This window comes from Notolepis coatsorum (assembly GCF_963971535.1).
Source record: "Notolepis coatsorum genome assembly, chromosome: 1".
Taxonomy (NCBI): domain Eukaryota; kingdom Metazoa; phylum Chordata; class Actinopteri; order Aulopiformes; family Paralepididae; genus Notolepis; species Notolepis coatsorum.
The window spans coordinates 79,411,416-79,431,407 of record NC_140165.1 but is presented as its reverse complement, the minus strand read 5'-3'; the positions used below and the strand labels follow the sequence as shown (position 1 = coordinate 79,431,407).

Here is a 19,992-nt window from a genome sequence, read left to right as displayed (position 1 = left end):
AGTGAGGTGAGGAAAACAGCTGCTGCGTGTAGCTTATTCCCAGCGGAAGAGTGCGTCGCGTGCTTCCGCGTTTTCTCTGATTGGCCATGACGCCCATGTGACCACGGCAGCGCGAGAGAGCTGCAGCGCGGAAATAGGCTGTCTATTGCCATTCTCTAAGACAAACTAACCTTAACCAGCTCCTTAACAGCGCCTAAACTTAACCCTTCTAACCTTAACCAACTCCGAAACAATGCCTAACCTTAACCTTAACCATGCCTAACCTTAACCTTAACCAACTCCGAAAGAATATTGCCATTCTCTAAGACAAACTCTAACCTTAACCAGCTCCTTAACAGCGCCTAAACTTAACCCTTCTAACCTTAACCAACTCCGAAACAATGCCTAACCTTAACCTTAAGTTAACATGCCTAAACTTAACCGGCGAAAGAATGCACGTTAAAAAAAATAAAATAAAAAAAATTGAAGGGATTCGAACTTGTCACCAACGGACCGCAGGACCGCAGGGCTGCCAGTTGAGCTAAGCGTCGAATGAAAGTCATCGGGGATTACGGCTACATAATGCCGCAAGCTCTGCCGCAAGCTCTGCCGCTCCGCTCTGCGGCTGCCGCGCCTGCCGCAGGGCGTGTCGCAGCCAATCAGGGAAAACGCGGAAGCACTCGGCAGCACTCTTCCTCTGGGAATAAGCAATAAGGGCCCAGGCCCAGGAAGCTATTGAGGTGGCACGTGAGATACGTGCCCAGGCCCAGGAAGCTATTGATGTGGTACGTGAGGTACGCGCCCAGGCAGCACGTGACCATGAAATGGCGATGCGTAACAATGGAGGTGATGCTGTGCATGTGCAACGGGAGCCGGGTTTTGACATGGCTAGGCAGAAAAGCATGGTTCCGGTCTTTTTGGAAAAGGATGTCGATAGTTTTTTTTTTATTATTATTATTTGAGGACATAGCTAGCAGTTGTGGCTGGCCAGCAGATAAATGGACTATCCTCATGCAGAGTGCTTTGCGCGGTAAGGCACAGACCATGTATGTGTCAATGTATCCTGATAATAAGGATTATAATTTGGTAAAGCTTATGAATTAGTCCCTGAGGCTTACCGCCAGAAATTTCGCAATTTAAAGAAGCAAAACTCAATCTTTTGTAGAGTTTGTGAGGGAAAAGCGGTTTCTTTTTGACCGGTGGTGTGCAGCGGAAAAGGTCACCACAGTGGAGGAGATTAGGGTACTAATCTTGTTAGAGGAATTTAAAGTGTATGGCGTCTGAGGATATCGCTATGTACTTAAATGAGAGGAAAGTCAGGACCTGTTCGGCAGCGGCGGTCCTGGCTGATGAGTATGTTCTGACCCATAGGACATATTTTGAGAGACAGCATTATCCTGTGCGTGATGGAGAGGGGAGGCCGAGATGGGGTACTACTAGGCCTACGGTCTCCAGTGCTGGGGGTAGTGGTAAGTTTAATGGGGCATGGGGAAGCGATGATAACCGGAAGTGCCAGCATTGTGGGAGTGCAGGACATGTGATGGAACATTTTTATCGTTTGCACCCAGAAAAGCGCATGTCTAACCCACCCAGACCAGTGATGATAAATACACCTGTACGTAACCCTGTTGTTCAGTCTCCACTAGACGGCAAAGGAGTGGATGACCTTTACACACCTTTCAGGAGTAAAGGGTTTGTTTCATTGACAGAGGGAGGTCCTAAAGTGCCGGTGACAATTCTCTGTGATACTGGCGCATCCCAATCTTTTGTTCAAAGTAGTGTCCTGCCCTTTACGCACGACTCCGAGTTGGATGCAGGGGTTGTTATTGAGGCTTTTGGAATGCACACGATGAATGTGCCACTACATAATGTCTTTCTTGATTGTGCCCTAGTGTCAGGACCGGTGGTGATCGGAGTGGCGGCTGGCAAACTCCCTATGGAGGGGGTAACGTTGCTCTTGGGCAATGACTTGGCTGGAGGGAAAGTACTAGTGAAACCGGAGGTGACATGCGTGCCAGATACTCAAGTGGCAGGAGATGGTCTGGCGAAGCAGTATCTCGTGGGCTTCCCAGCCTGTACGGTGGCTGAGGCCACAGACGAATTGGAGGAGGATGAGAGTGGGAAGGATGCTATGAGGAATGTTGCTACTTCATGTGGCACCATTTCTGTTGGTGTTTCTGATATTTCATGTGGCACCATTCTGGTTAATGAGGCTACAAAGCCAGAATTAGGCTGCCAGCCTTCCTACAGTAACTCTAACGTTCATGATGTGTAACTTGTCAGCAGTGATGATCCCAGTATGTCAGTTAGTAATTCTGATATTTGTTCGCGTGACCGCACTGACAATCTGCCAGGCACTGGGTATGCTAGGTATGCTAGTTACCTGTGTCCTGTACAACAGGAGCCTCCGCAGCCTAGTCTAATGAGTGGCAGCCGTTTTGATCGTGATGATGTTGATGTGTGTCCCACCGTTTTGGATCCTGACCATGTTATTCTTTGTGACACCATTTTGGTTCAGGACAATGCTGATTTTTGTGCCACCATTTTGGTGCATGACGGTGTTACTTCGAGTGACCCCATTTTGGATTTTTTTTTTTTTTTTTATCTTTCTTCCCCTCCTTTTTCCCGATTTTTCTCCCATCCCACCCTTCCTGGTTGTTGCGTACTTTCCCCTACTGTTGGTCCGGGAGACCGGAGACTGTCACATGCTTTCCTCCGACGCATGTGCAGCCTGGGGCAGGCCAACCTGGCCGCGCAGGTTCTCACCGGGGAGAGTGTAGCGTGTGGGAGGCCACACTATCTCTCCTCAGATCCAACCCTCGCTGAGCAGGCGCCCCGACCGAACTGTAGGGGTCGCTGTACACAACGCCCAGGACCCACCCTTCAGCTTCCCACCCCCTGATACAGCCAATTGTATCAGCGTGAGAGGACAGCCAAGCTGATAGCAACGCCGGGAGCTGGATTCGAACAGGTGAATCCTAGTGTCTCCCGGTGTTGGTGACGAACGTAATCTCCGTGCGCCACCTGCCCCCCCTCCCATTTTGGATCTTGACTGTTGTTTTTTGTGACACCATTTTGGATCCTGCCATTGTAGATGTGTGTGCCACCATTTTAAAACATGACGTTGTTGATGTGTGTGCCGCCATTTTGATTCCTGACGGTGTTACTGTGTGTGCCAACATTTTGGCTCATGGCAGTGGTAATTTTTCTGACACCATTGTTGCTCATGGCAGTGCTAATTTTTGTGCCACCATTTTGAGTGGTGAGACTGTCGTGACTGTTTCTGTGAATGATAGTTTACTGTGTTCCAGCAGTGAGGATGACGTGCCTGTGGCGGTGCCAGGAAGACGTATTTCTTTTTGTTTTCCTGTTTTCTGTCCTGAGCGCAGTGAGCTTAGCTCTCATGTTGATTTCCGATTTATTGTCTCCGTTTGACAGGTCTGTATCGGTGGAGAGGCCTGTTGGTGTGGAGCTTATGTGGGATGATTTGTTGGTGGGTGGATTGACTTCTAGGCCTTGCGCCTCGGAAGAGGCTGAGTGGGGTTTAGTTGACCGGATGGTGAAGCCTGATCCGGTGGTTCCACCAGCTCCACTCCATCTGGGTCCAGCAGCATACGTGTTGGAGAGGGCTCACTTGCCTGAGGGTCGGTACAGTGTTGTTTCTCGTCTTAGACAACATTGTCGAATGTTCTCCAGTGGGGAGCATTCGACGAAGTTGAATGTCGTGTTTGACAGCGGCCGACCCATTGTCGCTCTATGGTGGTGACCCTTATCAGTTAATGGGTCACAATTTTTTTGGTGCGCAGTTGTGTGAGTCTTGACCGGGGCTCACACTCATCACCGTACAGGCGCTACACGTGTTTAGCATGTGTAGTTGCATTTTTTATATAGGTAAGGTTGGTAAGTATCCCCTTATTTATTTATGTTCATTCTCTTGGTGATGGTTTATTTGGGCTATAGTTGGGAGAAGAACATACATTTCGGGTGTGGGGGTGTTACGTATTACTTTCACATGGTGGAGGGCAGGGAACAAAATAAGCACCCGCCAAACGCCAATGGCGTGTAGATTTCCTCTTTGGCTGGTAAATTACAGAGGCTACTCAGCCACTCTGGCGTGTAAAATAATTGGGAGCCATATGAGCATATTAGAGTATTATATGAGGGCTATACAGTGCGAGCATTTCACTCGCATTTGCCTCTAAAAATAGATTTGTGTGAACCGGAAAAATCATTTAGGAGCACAGTGTGCGAGTAATAGTCTTTCGTAGTGGGTGTGTCAACTGCGCAATTGTCATTTCATAATAGAGACGGAGCAGCGTGGACCAGCTCTGTAACAACTCATGTCGAGTCACGCTGCTTCTATGTGCAACGAAAACTCTGCGAGCAGCGGTTCCAATTGTCTAACATGCTTTGCATCCTCGCCAGTTATACCCACGTCGCGCTAAAAAACAATAACTACTGTAATGTTATCTGCTAACTGAGTACTCCAACTAAGGTAACCTGCTAACACTAACTACTGCTAACGCTAATCACTGGGGACGCTCAGAGGCATAGTGAGGGAAGGGAAGGCTGAGAATCTGTCTCTCTCCAAGTTTCAAGTTAAAGTTTCTTTAATAGTTGTCATACAGAAGTACAGAATACTTTTATACAAAATGCTTCTTACTGTTACGCTCCAGAGACTGTGCTAGACAAGATAAGTATCAATAACATAGTATAGCATGTAAATTAGAAGTAGAAAATGAGGTCAGTGTTCAGTATAGACATATGTACAATGTTCGATGCAGAATAGACGTAACTGAGTTACCATATAATATACAATACTATGCAGTGTACTAATATACAATACTATATAGTGCAAAGCAGAAATGGGATGAGGTTCAATTTAGGTACAATTTACAGTAAGGTGTACGAGTTGTAGTGCAATCCTTTATCAATAAATATAAAGTGTGGGGAGTGGGTGCTACAGTGTGTTTGTTTAAAGTGAGTGTGTGCTATAAAGTGTGGGGAGTGGGTGCTACAGTGTGTTTGTTTAAAGTGAGTGTGTGCGTGTGGATGTGTGTGCTATGTGCGTTTGATGGTTGTTGTGTAGTGTTCATTGTTCGTTGAGCAGCCTGATGGCCTGGGGATAGAAGCTTCTTCTGAGTCTTTCTGTGCTCGCCTTGAGACTCCGGTATCGCTTGCCTGACCGCAGCAGTTCAAAGAGGCAGTTGTTCGGGTGACTGGAGTCCTTAATGATTCTCTTAGCCTTGCCCCTGCACCGCTTGTTGTAAATGTTCTGGAGGGTGGGGAGCCCCCCTCCAATTGTGCGTTCGGCTGAACGCGTCACTCTTTGTAGTCTGCTTCGGTCTTGTGCAGTACTATTCCCAAACCAGGAGGTGATGTTGCCAGTCAGTATGCTCTCTATTGTACATGAGTAGAAGTTCTTAAGGATCTTCTGACTCTCCGCCTATCTCTCTGTGTGTGTGTGTGTGTGTGTGTGTGTCTCGCTCTCTCTCTCCTGAACCTATTTCATTCAAAAGGAAGATATTGATGGAAAGTAGCTATAGTATAGCTCAGTAGCTGTAACAGAATAATTGTATTAATTACTATTGATTAACTATTATTCAATAGCATTTAAATTATAATGAATTAAATTGTATAACGAATTTTCCATGTTCTGTCATCTAATAATATATTCCATTACCTTTCCTATCTGTACCTGTATCAAAGTCGAAATGTTGGAATTGTGACAACAGTACAACATACAAAAGCAGCTTGACAACCGATATCCTTTGTGTCTAGTAGGCATGGGCCAATGTGTGATTTTGGTGATATGTGCTATTGCACAGATGTTGACCCTTAGTATGCACACGCATGCACAGTATAATATGCATGTAATAAGGGCGGCTATGTGGCGTAGTGGGCAAGGCGCTCGCCACGAATGCGGAGACGCTGGGCTCGCCTGTTCGAGCCCAGCGCTCCACATTGCTTTCAGTTTAGCTGGTCGTTCATACTAATACACATTGGCCGTATTAGGGGGTGGGAAACTGATGGGTGGGGATCGGGCGTTGTGGACAGCGACTCCTACAGGTCGGTTGGTGCGCCTGCGCAGTAGAATCAGGAAGTGTCGGGGGCAGCGTGAGCCTCCCACACGTTACTCCTCGCCACTGAGAGATCGAGCTGCGCAGGTGAAAAGATGCGACTGCTGTTACCTCAAGTACCGGAGGGGACTTGTGCTATGTATGACTTAGTCCACATTGCAGCCGGCTTGTGGGAGGCAAGAAACAGCGTTCGTGACAGGGGAGGGTTGAATTGGATGATACGAAATTGGGATGGGAGAAAATATAGAAAATGGGAGAAAAAGTGGATCAAAAAAAATATGCATGTAATAAATAGTTTGTTAATAAACTGTTACTTGAAACATTTTCACTGTGTTCCTAAATTTATTTGTGTGCTCCTAATTTTTACTTTATTTAGGAGCACATGTGCTCCCTGGGGAAAAGGTTAGCGTAGAGCCCTGTATATAGTAATAATAATAACACATGGCGATATACTAAAAAGCTATTTCAAATTTTTGGCTGGTAAGCCAAAAAGTTAATGCTGTTCCCTGGTGGAGGGATACTTACCGTCTGTGGTGCGTATTCACATTGTGGTTGTAGTGTGTTGTCACTAATGGGTGGTTTGATTGACACACCGTTTTCTTTCTGTTTTGCTTGTGGTTAAAATGGCCGCTTTCTAATTGACACAGGTGTGGTGATGAGGCACCATGCCCTACAAATGCAAAGCAGGGTGCAGGGAGCAGTTGTTGAGTTCTCACTTCACAGAGCTTGTCCTCGTCACAGCTCTCCAGAAGTCAGCTGCTCACACTGCTTTTTCTCATTTTGACCTTTTTGCTGCTTGACCAATCTTTGTTGCTTTATTTTTGACCCTGTGCTTTACTTTACTTTTTATATCCTGAACTAGGGAGTCTGGAGTACCCAGCTCCCCATCTTTGCCCTTTAACTTAGCTGTTCCAAATCAATATTGTTATTTTTGATAACTCTTGTCCAGTGTCCTGTGTCCACCACTTTACATTCAAGGCCTACACAAGCCATATTTTAGGATTGAATGTAACAGGCTCTGATTAGTTTCATAGCCCCGGATTGTGTTTAACTTTCATTCAAGCATAAATTGAAGCGTCTTCATGCGTGGATTGTGGATATGAATTACGACGGATCGGAATATGTGGATTGTTGAATTGTCACTCACACGTTATTGTGATATTGTAACTGGGATTAAAATGTTTGAGGAGATGTGCCGTTTGATTTGATGACGTGGACGTGACTTGAGAAAATGAATGAGCAATTGCAAGCCTTTGACGTTTTGATGAATTTGAGAAAATGCATTTATCTGTTCAAGCACTGTTAACACTTTAACTGCCAGAAGACGAGTTTAGGCGTCCTTCCCCGCCATGCTCAAGTTGCCGAAGACGCCGTAACTCGTCTTTGATATCAATATTTCAAAAATCTGTGATCGGAATCATATTTTCCATCCGCAGCCTTCACACACAGTTCAGAGCTCCTCTCAATCCTCTAGCGGTTCAAGAGCGTCATCTGGTGGCCGATCGGCAGAAGCGCCAAACAGGAAGTGATGTGGCTGAAGTGCTGTTCACCCATATTACTTCCGGCCACTCTCTATAGCTCCCGCGACTCCATCTTGACACAATACATAGCGATCCATTGCCAATAACTCGATAAACAACATGATTTGGACGTATATACCATTATACAACATGGAAATGGACCGGGTATTTTTACATCCCATAATGGAAAACTGTCTACCCCACGCTGATCGCCCAACGGCCCGCGGAGACTGGGGTGAGTTTTAGCGTGTAATATTTCCGTGTTCGACACTAACTGCTATGATGAACATTTGACCCACATTAGATGAATGGTATAACGCTGCCCACGGAATTATAAAAACGCCCCCTCGCCCATCCGGTCAACATCAGATGACGTGTAGTAACTTCCAGAAGTCCGTCCAGTTGGATTTTTTTATATCGCGCCGATTGCTATCAAACTGTATTTGATCATCAATATAATGCATTTGGGGCTATAAATCACGTTCTGGAGAAAGCTGCAGAAAGAGATGAAAACATACTTATACTTTAGATCATATTTTAGTATGAATATGTGAATGAAAAAGTTTAACGTTCATACACCCTGAACAATACATATAGGACATTGAATGGGCCCTAATAATGGCAATTTAGCAATAGAATTTAAAAAGTTATAGCCCTGCAAAGAAGGGGAACTTCTCCATAGACAAATAGAGCTGGCAACCTATGGTATATCATGAATTTAGCCTTAGGCAATCAAAGTGTTAAGTGTTATCTGATGATGAACAAGAAGGTGATTAACATGAGGTGTCACTGGTATAAACCAAAGGTTAATCAATTCAATGCATGTATATGGATGATGTCTAAAACAGATTAAAACCTGATTAATAGCGAAACTGTATAGCCTCCCTCCAAGCCTCTCTGAAAACGTTGGGAACCATGTATTTATATATTATATATATAGTATCTATTAATTCGTATCAATTAGATACTCTTTGGGCTTGTTTTTGTCTACTTATCTGAAATAGTTTAACTCATTATTTTCGCTAGCAAGATCTCATTCGATTATTCATTCCATTAAGCCTACTGCCAGCAGGCACATTTAAAGAAATATAATCTGATTGATTGGGGTAATGAGGGACTTAAAATGAGCCTATAGATTATGCATTTAACTTGTCGGCGAAGCTATTGAGCCGTACTGTATTGAACCCATTCTGCAATCTGTTAATAAAGTTTTCAATCAATCAATCAATCAATCAATCAATCAATCAATCAATGCAGTTAGAAAATCAGGATTTCTGCGATCGATACCTGCTGTCTTTTCAGGTGAGGTGGCCGCACGCAATTATCCTGAGTATCAAGTCTGGTTCGAATTAACGAGACTGAATCAGCGTTCGAGGAACAGGGAAAGCGCGGATTCAAACATCGGGTTAATTGAATCTGGATAATGGGACTTTTGATCGACTTAGGTACGACCAGGTACGGGAAATAGGGCCCAGGAGAGGATGGAGGCTGATAACATATACAGATAAATACATACACACTAGGGTTGTAAAAAATAATGTGTTAGTTTAGATTAATTAATTATAGAGAAAAGAACGTGTTAAGAAATGTGGTGGCATGGGGTTCATTGCATAGGGGTACTGAATATGCACATAAAATGTTTAGTTATTGGAGTTATTGCGTTCACAAATAGGATATGAACGTTTGGCCTGATGATGGTGCTAGAAGAAAGGTCATGGGGTCACCAAAACCAAGAGGCTTCTTCTGCTAGGGGTCATGGATGTGCACAGCTCATTTGAAAAGATTTGTATGAAAGCTATTTGAGATACAGTAATTAGAATAATAATAGTTTGGCCTGATGGTGGCTCTAGAGCAGTGGCTCCCAAAGTGTGGGGCGCGACCCCCTAGTGGGGCGTGGAAGTACTGCAGGTGGGGCGCGAAAAATAAATCAAGAATAATATTAATTTAGCACCAAAACTGATAAACGCCAATGTCAACTAATTTGCTGACAGTCATGGGTTGTCCTTTATACAGAGCATCTGTTGTGTGGTAGTGAAAGGGTTAAAGCATTGTACGTTTGTGTTTCAGGGCAGGCTAGCTAGCTATTGTCCAAACGAATGAATGAATGAATGAAGGGAAACGAAGAGTGAGACGTAAGGTTACGCTAGCCTGCATGAGAGGAATTTGAGAGAGGAATTGAACAAAAATGGAGACGTTTCTGGTAACAGCTAAAAGACAAGCGGCGGAGCCCACAAGTACCGTAATTTTCGGACTATAAGCCGCGCCTTTTCCCCCCATTTTTCGACCCTGCGGCTTATATAACGGTGCGGCTTATATGTGACTCGACGTGACCAAACCCGAAAATGTAAAAATCTAAATATTGCTTTTTTGACTGCATTGAAATGTTATTTATCTGTTCCCTTATTTGCTAAACTTAATACAACTAAATGAGTTAATTCTTGTTATTTGTCCAACAGTATTCTGTCCCAGTATGTACTGATATAGCTCGGTCTGATTCATACTTTTACTACACTTCACCCACACACACATTATTTATACACTACCCCACACGCACCATTCTAACACACACACTTCTCTCTCCGTCTCTCTCACACACACACAAGCTGTTCTGTGGCAGTATGACCTACTTCCTCCCCAGTTCTTCAATGTAAACCATCACTGGGCCGTTGCTAGGAGACACTTCCTTGATGGTAGCGGTGTAGCTCCGCCCACTGTTGTCGAGGCAAACCTAGATAGAAAAAGGTTAAAAAGGGAGAGAAACAACTGTTGTCCATTTCTAATGGAATTATTCTTGTTGTAGGGCTGGTCAATATGACCTGATGATCACATTTACCTCAGTAACCAGACATTACATGTTTGTCTGTCAACATATTTACACACACACACGTCTCACCTGACATTTGTCTCCAACAGTGTAGTGCATCCCAGCAGCGATACAGTAATCTAGCTTCTGTTGAGCTGAGACAACAAACAGTTATTTCTGAGCTCTTCCAGACATTTAAATGAAAAACAATCTATTGTTTTTAATACAAATAGACCTCCTGTTCACTGTAAAGTACCACATTTTGATATATTGAGCTTTAAACTTTAAGTTTCTTTTGGAACTCACAACATGCAACCTAAAACCCCTTCCTCTCCCAAACCGTTCCTACAATTGTTTTATGTTGCATGATGATCATGAATACATTTATTATGTATTGTATTTTTTATAGCTCTGCTGTAATAGGGAGGTGTAGTCTGACGTCACTGGTTGTCCCACCCATATAGGGATTTATCATTGGGAAAATGGATTATCGGCTATTGTAACAATTCTGCCGCATGGAAATTGACAAGCTTCCATTTTTGCACAAAATGAGTTCCCTTCTACCACTAACATTACTGTTTAAGCATTTTTGGTTGAAATAAAAAGGTAGTTATAAGGTTTTTAATTTGTCGTAAAAAAATAACTACATTTACCAGTAGGCAGCCTGTTGTTCAGTAGGCAGCTGTCGCCTACCTCACGTCACGGCAAGCTGATACCAAGCTAGCTAGCTAGCTAGCTAACGTTAACCCGCTAAACGAGACGTTAGCAATGTCTACTGTCGTGAACCATTTTAAATTGGGGCATGTAGAGGAGTTTCGGGAACGAGTAAAATGTGCAGGTCCTCTTCTCAGACCTGTGGGGCAAGCACTGCACATGCATCATGCCAGCTAGCAAGCTAGCTAGCTACACGTCACGGCCTGCTGAAACCACGATAGCTAACTAACGTTACAAGCTCAAAAACCTTATAACTACTACTGTCGTGTCCATAAGTTCCCTGGCAGAATACTTTGTGAGGACAAAAGTATACAAAGAGGAGAGAACCATTTTAAATAGGGGCATGTGGAGGAGTTTCGGGAATGGCTAGCAAGCTAGCTAGCTACTAACGTTATGTTAAAAAAAAATAACGTTATAAACTATACACAATATGTACAACGAAACAATGATTTACATTAGTATTTACAGTGATTTAATATGCAGCGAAATAACGTTATACGATTTTAATTATAAATACAAATATATAAAAATAAAAATGGTGGTTGGCTATAAACTGGTGTTGGGTGAAACAGATACTAGCAACAGATTCAGGGTCAGTTATTTTCCCATTGTACGAATTGTTAAGCTTATCGAAAAGAGAAATCTGATCCTAGGTCTATGACTAAAGCCAGGCGTCTACGCTGTGGTGACATCAGTCAGCAGCGCCAAATAGCAGTGTAGTTTCCCAGCGAACGAAAACATAAACATTGTTATTTTGCTACCTTTACGATTAATTGCAAATATTTTCATGTTGAGCTATAGATTGTGGATGAATACGCACAGAAAGGTACACCATGCCAATGTCCATGCTTTATTTGTTTTAAACTAACCGTTTTAGAAATGGGCAATGGGGAAATACATTAAGTGGAACAGAGGGTGGAACAGGAAAAAACAAAAATTATTTAACCACTACGCCTCCCTATAGGTAGCCATACAGTGTAATTTTGGTACATCTCTGTTGTAATAGGTAACCAGACAGTGTGATTTGGTTCAATCTCTGTTGTTCAGTTCAGTTATATTTTATTTCTGGTTTTGGACATATTACAATGGTCATTCCATAAATCACCAAAGTTTTACCAGCTGCTGTCCAATTGTCCGAAAAGGGCTGGGAAGAAGCACTAGGCTTGTCGGGCCCTACCCCTGAAGATTTACTTTTTTTTCTTTTCTTACATAGTACATACATATAGTACACATTACAGTACATACATATAGTACACATTACAGTATAGTATACCTGCAGTATATAATGGTATATATAATAGTATATAGTACATAATAGTGTATACAACACATAATATATGATGCGATATGAGATATATAGTACATGATATATGCCAGGGCTATTCAACTGGCGGCCCGTGGGCCAGATCCGGCCCGCGGGATGATTCTGACCGGCCCGCCAAAGATTACATGATAATAAAAAAAAAAAAAAAAAAAAAAAAAAAAAATTCTTTAATATTTTTTTACTTTTTTCTTTTCATGTCAACGTTAACACGCACAATTGAGCCAAAAGTCACTCAATTAATGACAGATTTCATTGATAAATTGAGGGAAAACTTTGCAAGTCGATTTGATGAATTTGACATGTCCAGAGAATTGATGCATTTTGTGAGCAACCCATTTGCCAATGTAGCTGCTATTTCCACAAAAGGACAAGAGTTCCTTGCATCACTTCACATTGATGAAGGTCTCCTGCAACTTGAAATAATTGACATGCAAGCATCATCTGCTCTGAAGCAGGCACTTGAGAATGAATCCACCACAACATTTTGGATAAAGTGTATTCATGTTAAGACATTCCCCAAAATAAAAACGCTGGCAATATCTGTGCTAACAATGTTTGGCTCAACATACACCTGTGAATCCAGTTTCTCTCACATGAATGCCATTAAAACAAGCAACGTGCCTCCTTGACAAATGAGCATTTGCATCACTGTTTGCGGGTAGCCCTCACTTCCTATGAACCCTCTTTCTCTGCCATTGCCCAGTCAAAGAAGTGCAATCGCTCTCATTAGATGTGTGTATGTAGGCTAGGCCTGTCTGCCCCCCACCCCCCTGATGTTTGAGAGTTAAGAGTGGACAATAAGTGCTAATAAGATGCTGTGATTTGCTGTTGTTGCACAGACATGAAGCACTTTTTCATAAGCTCAGCTGCACTATAAATGTGTTTTTTTTGTTCAAGTGTTGATGTTAGAATGTTCAGATGCACATCATGCACTTGTTTGTTTTTTATTTTATTTTTATATTGAAATGTTGAAGAGGAGATGTTGCAGTTGTTGCACAGTCATAAATGAAGCACTTTCTGCAGGAGATGTTGCAGATGTGGCACATAAATGAAGCACTTTTTTTGAAAAGTATACTACTTTTGCAATGTAGTTAAATAAAAGTTGTGAAAATGTGGTTGCGTGTTGTGTCAAGTGTACATATATTCATAGCACGGGGAGGCGCCGTGGCAGTCCGGCCCCTGGCCCCTTGGGTTTCTGACAATGTGGCCCCCTGAACAATTTAGTTGAATAGCCCTGATATATGCAATATAATATAGTACCATTGTTGTAAATTCCACATTATTTTCTATGCTGTGTATTATTATTATTTCCAGTCAGAAAAAAAAAAAAACACTGAAGAAGGAACATTACAGTTCCGAAACATGTTTGTTTCAGGCTGTGATTAAATCTACCAAAATCTGAGAGTGCTGGTCCAAGCGTATTGCTTTCTTTCTATTATTTCCAGTCAGGAAATTCTTTGGACCACCAGGTGTCCTATTACTTTCTAGTCAGGCGGACAGCCCAGGGGTCCTTAGTCTGGTGATTAAATCCAGCGGCCATCTTGCCGCCACATGTTGTTTCCACTGCTGTCTGCTATCACATGAGTGTGTTCGTGAAGAAGTAAGCCAATAGCCTCCAAATGTGATGTCTATGGTTGTATGATAGATACATGTCATATGTAGCTTATATTATGTCGCTAAGTGACTTATATATGACTATAGCTTGGGTTTGCTACTTGGTGCTATGTTTGTTTCAAGCTGCTAATTGAGCTAATGCATTGAGCTAATGCTATGCCAATGCTAATATGATATAGCATCATTTCAGTTATGTGAATATTCTAGATGCCAGCATGTTATGACTAGGAGGTATGTATTCTGCTAATTCCCTGTATATTCTGCTTATCTGTTGCAGAATACCACTCGCTCACTCACTCACTCAATATCTCACTACTTCATCCAGCCTTACAACCTGGATGGAAAACACTCACTCAATCAATCTTTCATTGTTCCATCCAGCCTTACAACCTGGATGGAAAGCACTCGTGAGATATCACTCTCCTTCCATCATGTGATCCTAATTAAACTACAAAGGACTGTTCTCTGTGTCTGTGTCCGCTCTCTGACCGGGGTGTGCCGTCTGGATGAAGTGGCTCCAGCAAACATTGCAAACAAACATTATATCGTCAATAACCATAATATAATAGTATATAGTGTAAATATAGTTTAATATAATGTACAAATGAATTATAATATGATTATATAATGTAATATAATATAACGTATAATACAATATCATATGTATTTTTTTATTAATTAAATGCAATTAAAGCTCTTCTTCCCTTCTGTACCTATCGAAAATAGATTTTTATTTTTTCTAGATTTGAATTGATTTATGTTTTCACAATATTTTAGTTCATCCTCTAGCCCATTCCACAGGGTGGCTCCGTAAGAGGAGATACACATTATTTTCAGGTTTGTTTTCATCACAGGTTTTTTGAAGTTCAATGGTCCTCCGAGGTTCTCTTTATCCAGAAATGTGCTTCTTACATTTACCTATTACAACATTATTACGTTGTATTAGGTAGCCAGTGTGATTTAGTTCCATCTCTGTTGTAATTGATTGATTGATTGAAAACTTTATTAACAGATTGCAGAATGGGTACAATACAGTACAGTTCAATACACACAATTGTTAAGGGATGCAGAATAGGTAGCCAGACAGTGTGATTAGTTATATCTCTGTTGTAATAGGAAGCCAGTGTGATTTAGTTCTATCTCCATTTGTAATAGGTAGCCAGACAGTGTGGTTTAGTTATAGCTCCGTTGTAATAGGTAGCCAGACAGCAGTGTTAATTTTGTCAACGAAAATGATGACGAAAGACCTTCGTCAACGAAGCTTTTTCCCGCGACGACAACGAGACGTCACGTTATTGAAGACCATGTGACGGCTGTGACGCTAACGTCACTAAATTAATTAAATATCGTTGACCACAACTGAGGACACAAAAATGTAGTTTACAAAAACCATGACGAATTCTCTTAATTTATGTTGACTAAAACAAGATGAGACTAAATAATTATAACTTTATTTATCACGTTATTATTTCAGCATTTCCCATTTCCGTTTCCGGGTTAAGCTCTGCAGCGTTTATAACATAACATACATGAGGCTAAAAACCGTGTCCCAGGTCTCTCGTGACTACAGCTTATACCAATAACCATGAACGGAATCTGCTACTCTCTCAACACTCCTGCGGCAGCCGAACAGTTCTACCAAAAGAACATAGCATTTAAGACGACGGAGGCTGAGAGAATGGCTAGGCTAATAGCCTGGGAGTCGGGACCTATATCCCAGACACAGACTTGCTCTCTTTCATCCGTGTACCAGGGTTTCCGTTGTCCGGTAATTACTGGTTTTTGACCGGCAAAATCTGTTGAAGTCCGACATATTTAATCTCTCCGGTCATAATGTCCGGTGAAAATAATTCCCTCCAAGTACAATTTGAATTGTATTAAAATGGTTACATTTGTTTCATTGTTGCTTCACCAAGCAGGTCTAATAATGACAACGATGTGTGTTCTATTATGATATGCGTGTAGTGTTCTGATAACGACTATTGGTGAAGCGATGTCGAGATTCATTTGCCGGAACTAGATTTGCGAGAAGCATGCAACTGCAGAGCCGCAGAGCTGATGCAGTTGTGCGTGCACAGTGCAATACTCCAATTCAGCCATTGGCAATTCAGCTGTTGGGTGGGGGGCGCTGCTGAGCGGTCCCCAGACCGGGATGAGAGCGCCGCTGGCTCTGCGGCTCTGCAGTTGCATACTACTGGTATGTTCTTCGTTGGGACTGGGAGGCGGAGATATAATAGTCATCACGCAACGTTTATATTTCACGATAATATTGCCGTCTCTCTCTGCCAAATTTCTCAGTTATTCGCTTGATATAATTAATACAAATGTCCAATATAACGGAATTCGTTAGCTCATAAAAATGTGATTATAACACACTGCTGTTTATTAATGTCGGGCCGACTGCCCACAGAGACCTATTTGATTTAAAGTCAGCAGCAGCACGGAGTCTCGGGACTTATTTTATTTGGAATATAATGACTGTATACGCAAAAGTAGCCTAGTTTTAAGTTAAAATATTATAAATCTACATGCCTTGAGGATGTCATTCTTTATATAGCCTGCCTATCAATTGTTTTTAAGCTCAATAAACTCTGACCGGAATTTCTCCCATTTGACCGGCAGATTGAAATCTTGCCGGACACGGAGACCGGCACCAATATTTTCTAACGGAAACCCTGCTGTGTACACCCACTACTATCAACATTACACATGGATACAACAAGGACAAGATCACGTTCACTTAAAAAGGTAATGTTGGTATGAAAAGAAAAGAAACAGACGAGTACTAACACTGAGATTGACCCTGCTATAAGTTATGAATCCCTTTAGTGCTTGAAGTGCACTAAAACATCGTAATGACTTTATTTTTCATATAATGTTGGGTACATGCTCAGTAGAGTTAGAACGTTCCCAGTCTTAGGGGCTGTGATATTTTGTTACCACACTTTATGCACATAGAAGTGCGGTGGCAGGTTCGCTAAGCTAATGTTATTAGCCGAATGCTCTGATGGGGGCCGCCATTTTAAGTTTAAAGTGACGTCAGCGATCTACGGTACGACTCGAGGGACAAAAGGGAATGTCTGTGTAACGTGTGTGAAATTTGTACAGTAGGTCCCAGTGAGAATTGCAATCAGTGTGTACTGTGTATTTACACTATCCCAATGTTCCTTTGTTGGTTAAAAAAAATAAGCAATTTAAATCAGAATATGTTCCATTCATGTCTGACTATTTCTGAATCTATTGACCATTTCAAGGAATGTTTGGTTACTATTAGCTTCTAGCCTTCTACTGAACTTATTGTGAATCAGCTGATAGGGTTTTGGCTAGACTATACTTAATAAATAGAATTGCATTATTTACAATATAAAAATATAAAATGCCTTTTTTTCATTAGCGAAAACTAGACAAAAATCATCAGTTTTCTGCGATTAAATCTAGACAAAAACAAAAAAGACAAAATCGAGACTAACACTGACTAAGACTAAAATGCTTAGACATTTAGTTGACTAAAACTGACTAAACTAAAAATAAATGCAGATGACTAAATATGATGAAAACGAAAAAGGAGCACTTGACACATGACTAAGACTAAAACTAAAATGAAAATAGCTGCCAAAATTAACACTGCCAGACAGTATGATTTAGTTCCATCTCAGTTGTAATAGGTAGCCAAACAGTGTGATTTAGTTATGTTTGATGTAATATGTAGCCAGACAGTGGGATTTAGTTCCATCTCTGCTGTAATAGGTAGCCAGACAGAGAAGATGTTTTTTGTACCAATACGATGTCGCGACAGCATATCGAACGAACCTCTGTAATATTTAAAAATTCTATGCATGCATCAGTTTATACGCAGATTCACATAAAGGATTTAAAGGTGTGTGTGTGTGTGTTACCTCTCTTGGTCTTGATCCAGAGGTCATATTCGACGTTGCGGTACAAGGTGGGGTTCAGAGAGCGACACACTCGCTGGCCGCGACCTCTCCCACGACCCTGCAACACACAACCACCAGTTACCACACTCTGTCTGGCAGGTAGCAGCTACCCTGCAACACACAACCACCAGTTACCACACTCTGTCTGGCAGGTAGCAGCGACCCTGCAACACACAACCACCAGTTACCACACTCTGTCTGGCAGGTAGCAGCTACCCTGCAACACACAACCACCAGTTACCACACTCGCTGGCCGCGACCTCTCCCACGACCCTGCAACACACAACCACCAGTTACCACACTGTCTGGCAGGTAGCAGGTAGCTACCCTGCAACACGCAACCCGTCATCAACGTTTGGCTACTTTAAATCATTGAACATAAGAGAGAGAGAGCGAGAGGCCGCTTTTCCCTCCTCTTACCAGCTTCATTGATGAAGGTCAGTCGGTGGTGGATGGGGGGGGGTTCGCTGAGTCCTATTTACCTTTTTTACAGGTAAAGGGGCTAACAACAGGGTGCAGGCCGGGGGTACCGTGGCTAAGCAGCCAGGTAGCTTTTTTCCTGTGCCCAGGCGGGGATGAACGACGTTCCGCCCGGCCGATGCTTGATAGCAAATCGGCTCAGAGGGTGGCAGTATGGACGGATGAGTGGTATACTGCTACAGGATGGCATTTAGCGGCGGCCAGTGTTATGGCTCAGCTGGCTACTTTTCTATCCGCAATGGCGTCGGGTAGTAGGACTTTGGGTCCAGCCGGCATTGTAAACATGGTTCATGTTTGTGGTGTTATGGAGATCTTGACTCAGTCGCAAGCTATAACTGCGGGGAGGATTAGGATGCTATCAACTTTGATTGTTAGGCATGTTTGGTTGGAGCAATCTCCTCTTGGGGAAGAGGATAGGTTTTCTCTCCTCACGACTCCTTTTTCCACAGATAGTCTTTTTGGGCATTCTGTGGAGGCGCAGGCGGTTGTTGATCTGGGTTCTACACCGCCTCACACTGTGCAGCCAGAGGTGGGAGCACGGTCTCGTCAACGACTGTGGCGAGATCCTCGACAGGCGGCCATGTTTCCCCCGCCAGTGGTGCCCTGGTTGGAGAGTCAACAGGGTACTGCGAGGCCGACAGCCTTGGCGGCCGAGGGATCGCCCATTTTGGGTGAATTCGAGTTTGGTAAGACAAGCCGTCGTCATTTTGCCGCGAGCAGCCCGCTCCCCGTTCAATCCTCTCTCTGTTACTCACGGAAGCGGGGCTCTGATCGTTCTCCTTTGGCTGCGGGCCGCGAACCTTCATTGAAGCGTATGCGGCCCCATTCTTCACTTCTCATGGGGACAGGGGCTGACACCCAGTTGATGGCTGAGCCTGGGTCTGTCCGTGAGAATGTTCGGTCGCGTGGTTCCTACGCCACAGGTTGTGGGTGGGAGGAACCTGGTGTTACAGCTGCCACTAGCTACAGTGGTCAGCAGGGGGACTCGTTGCCTCTTCTGTTGAATGCTCAGCAGGGGTTACCCCGGCTTCGCCTTCGCCAGGCGGGGTATCGCGCTGTTGCCTCCCACTCCCGTCAAACCGGCAGTGGTCTGCAAAGGAGAGGCGAGCGTGATTTGAGTGGTAGCAATATCACTGCAGGGCTTCGGCGTGTAGGAGCCCATGGGGTCCTCATGCCTTGCGTGTCTAGCTGCGGAACAACTCCTCAGTATGCGCTAGAGGGGTGTTCAGGGGGGGTGTGTGTCAACAAGTTTGATGACAGCTCCTCCCGTATCAAACCGGCCCTTTCTGTCGGGGTCCCCCCTTGGGTGCGTCGCACAGCGGGAGGGACCGGGCCAACTATCTACTGTTCCTTGCGGCCCAGCGTCAGTTGACGAATGAACAGAGACTTAAGAGTGAGAGAAAAGAAATGTAACCTGCAGTTTTATCCTTTGTTGAGAAAGGAAATTAATGTTGTTTATGGAAGAATGGAAGTTAAGAGTGTTGAACTAACAGTGTGTATGTGTGTCTCTGTATGTGTGTATCTGTGTGTGTGTGTGTGCGTG

General features: G+C 43.3%; 1 protein-coding gene across 1 annotated transcript in view; it reads right to left on the bottom strand.

Annotated features, from left to right (window-relative positions):
• The window catches only part of otud4 (OTU deubiquitinase 4), a 138,068-nt gene that overhangs the window by 86,714 nt on the left and 31,362 nt on the right, over nt 1-19,992 (bottom strand). The window contains exons 9-11 of the mRNA XM_084334900.1: nt 17,931-18,027; nt 10,473-10,537; nt 10,207-10,307 (exon numbers count right to left, since the gene is read on the bottom strand). Coding sequence (XP_084191026.1) covers nt 10,207-10,307; nt 10,473-10,537; nt 17,931-18,027 — 263 coding nt within the window. The remainder of the gene's footprint in view (nt 1-10,206; nt 10,308-10,472; nt 10,538-17,930; nt 18,028-19,992) is intronic.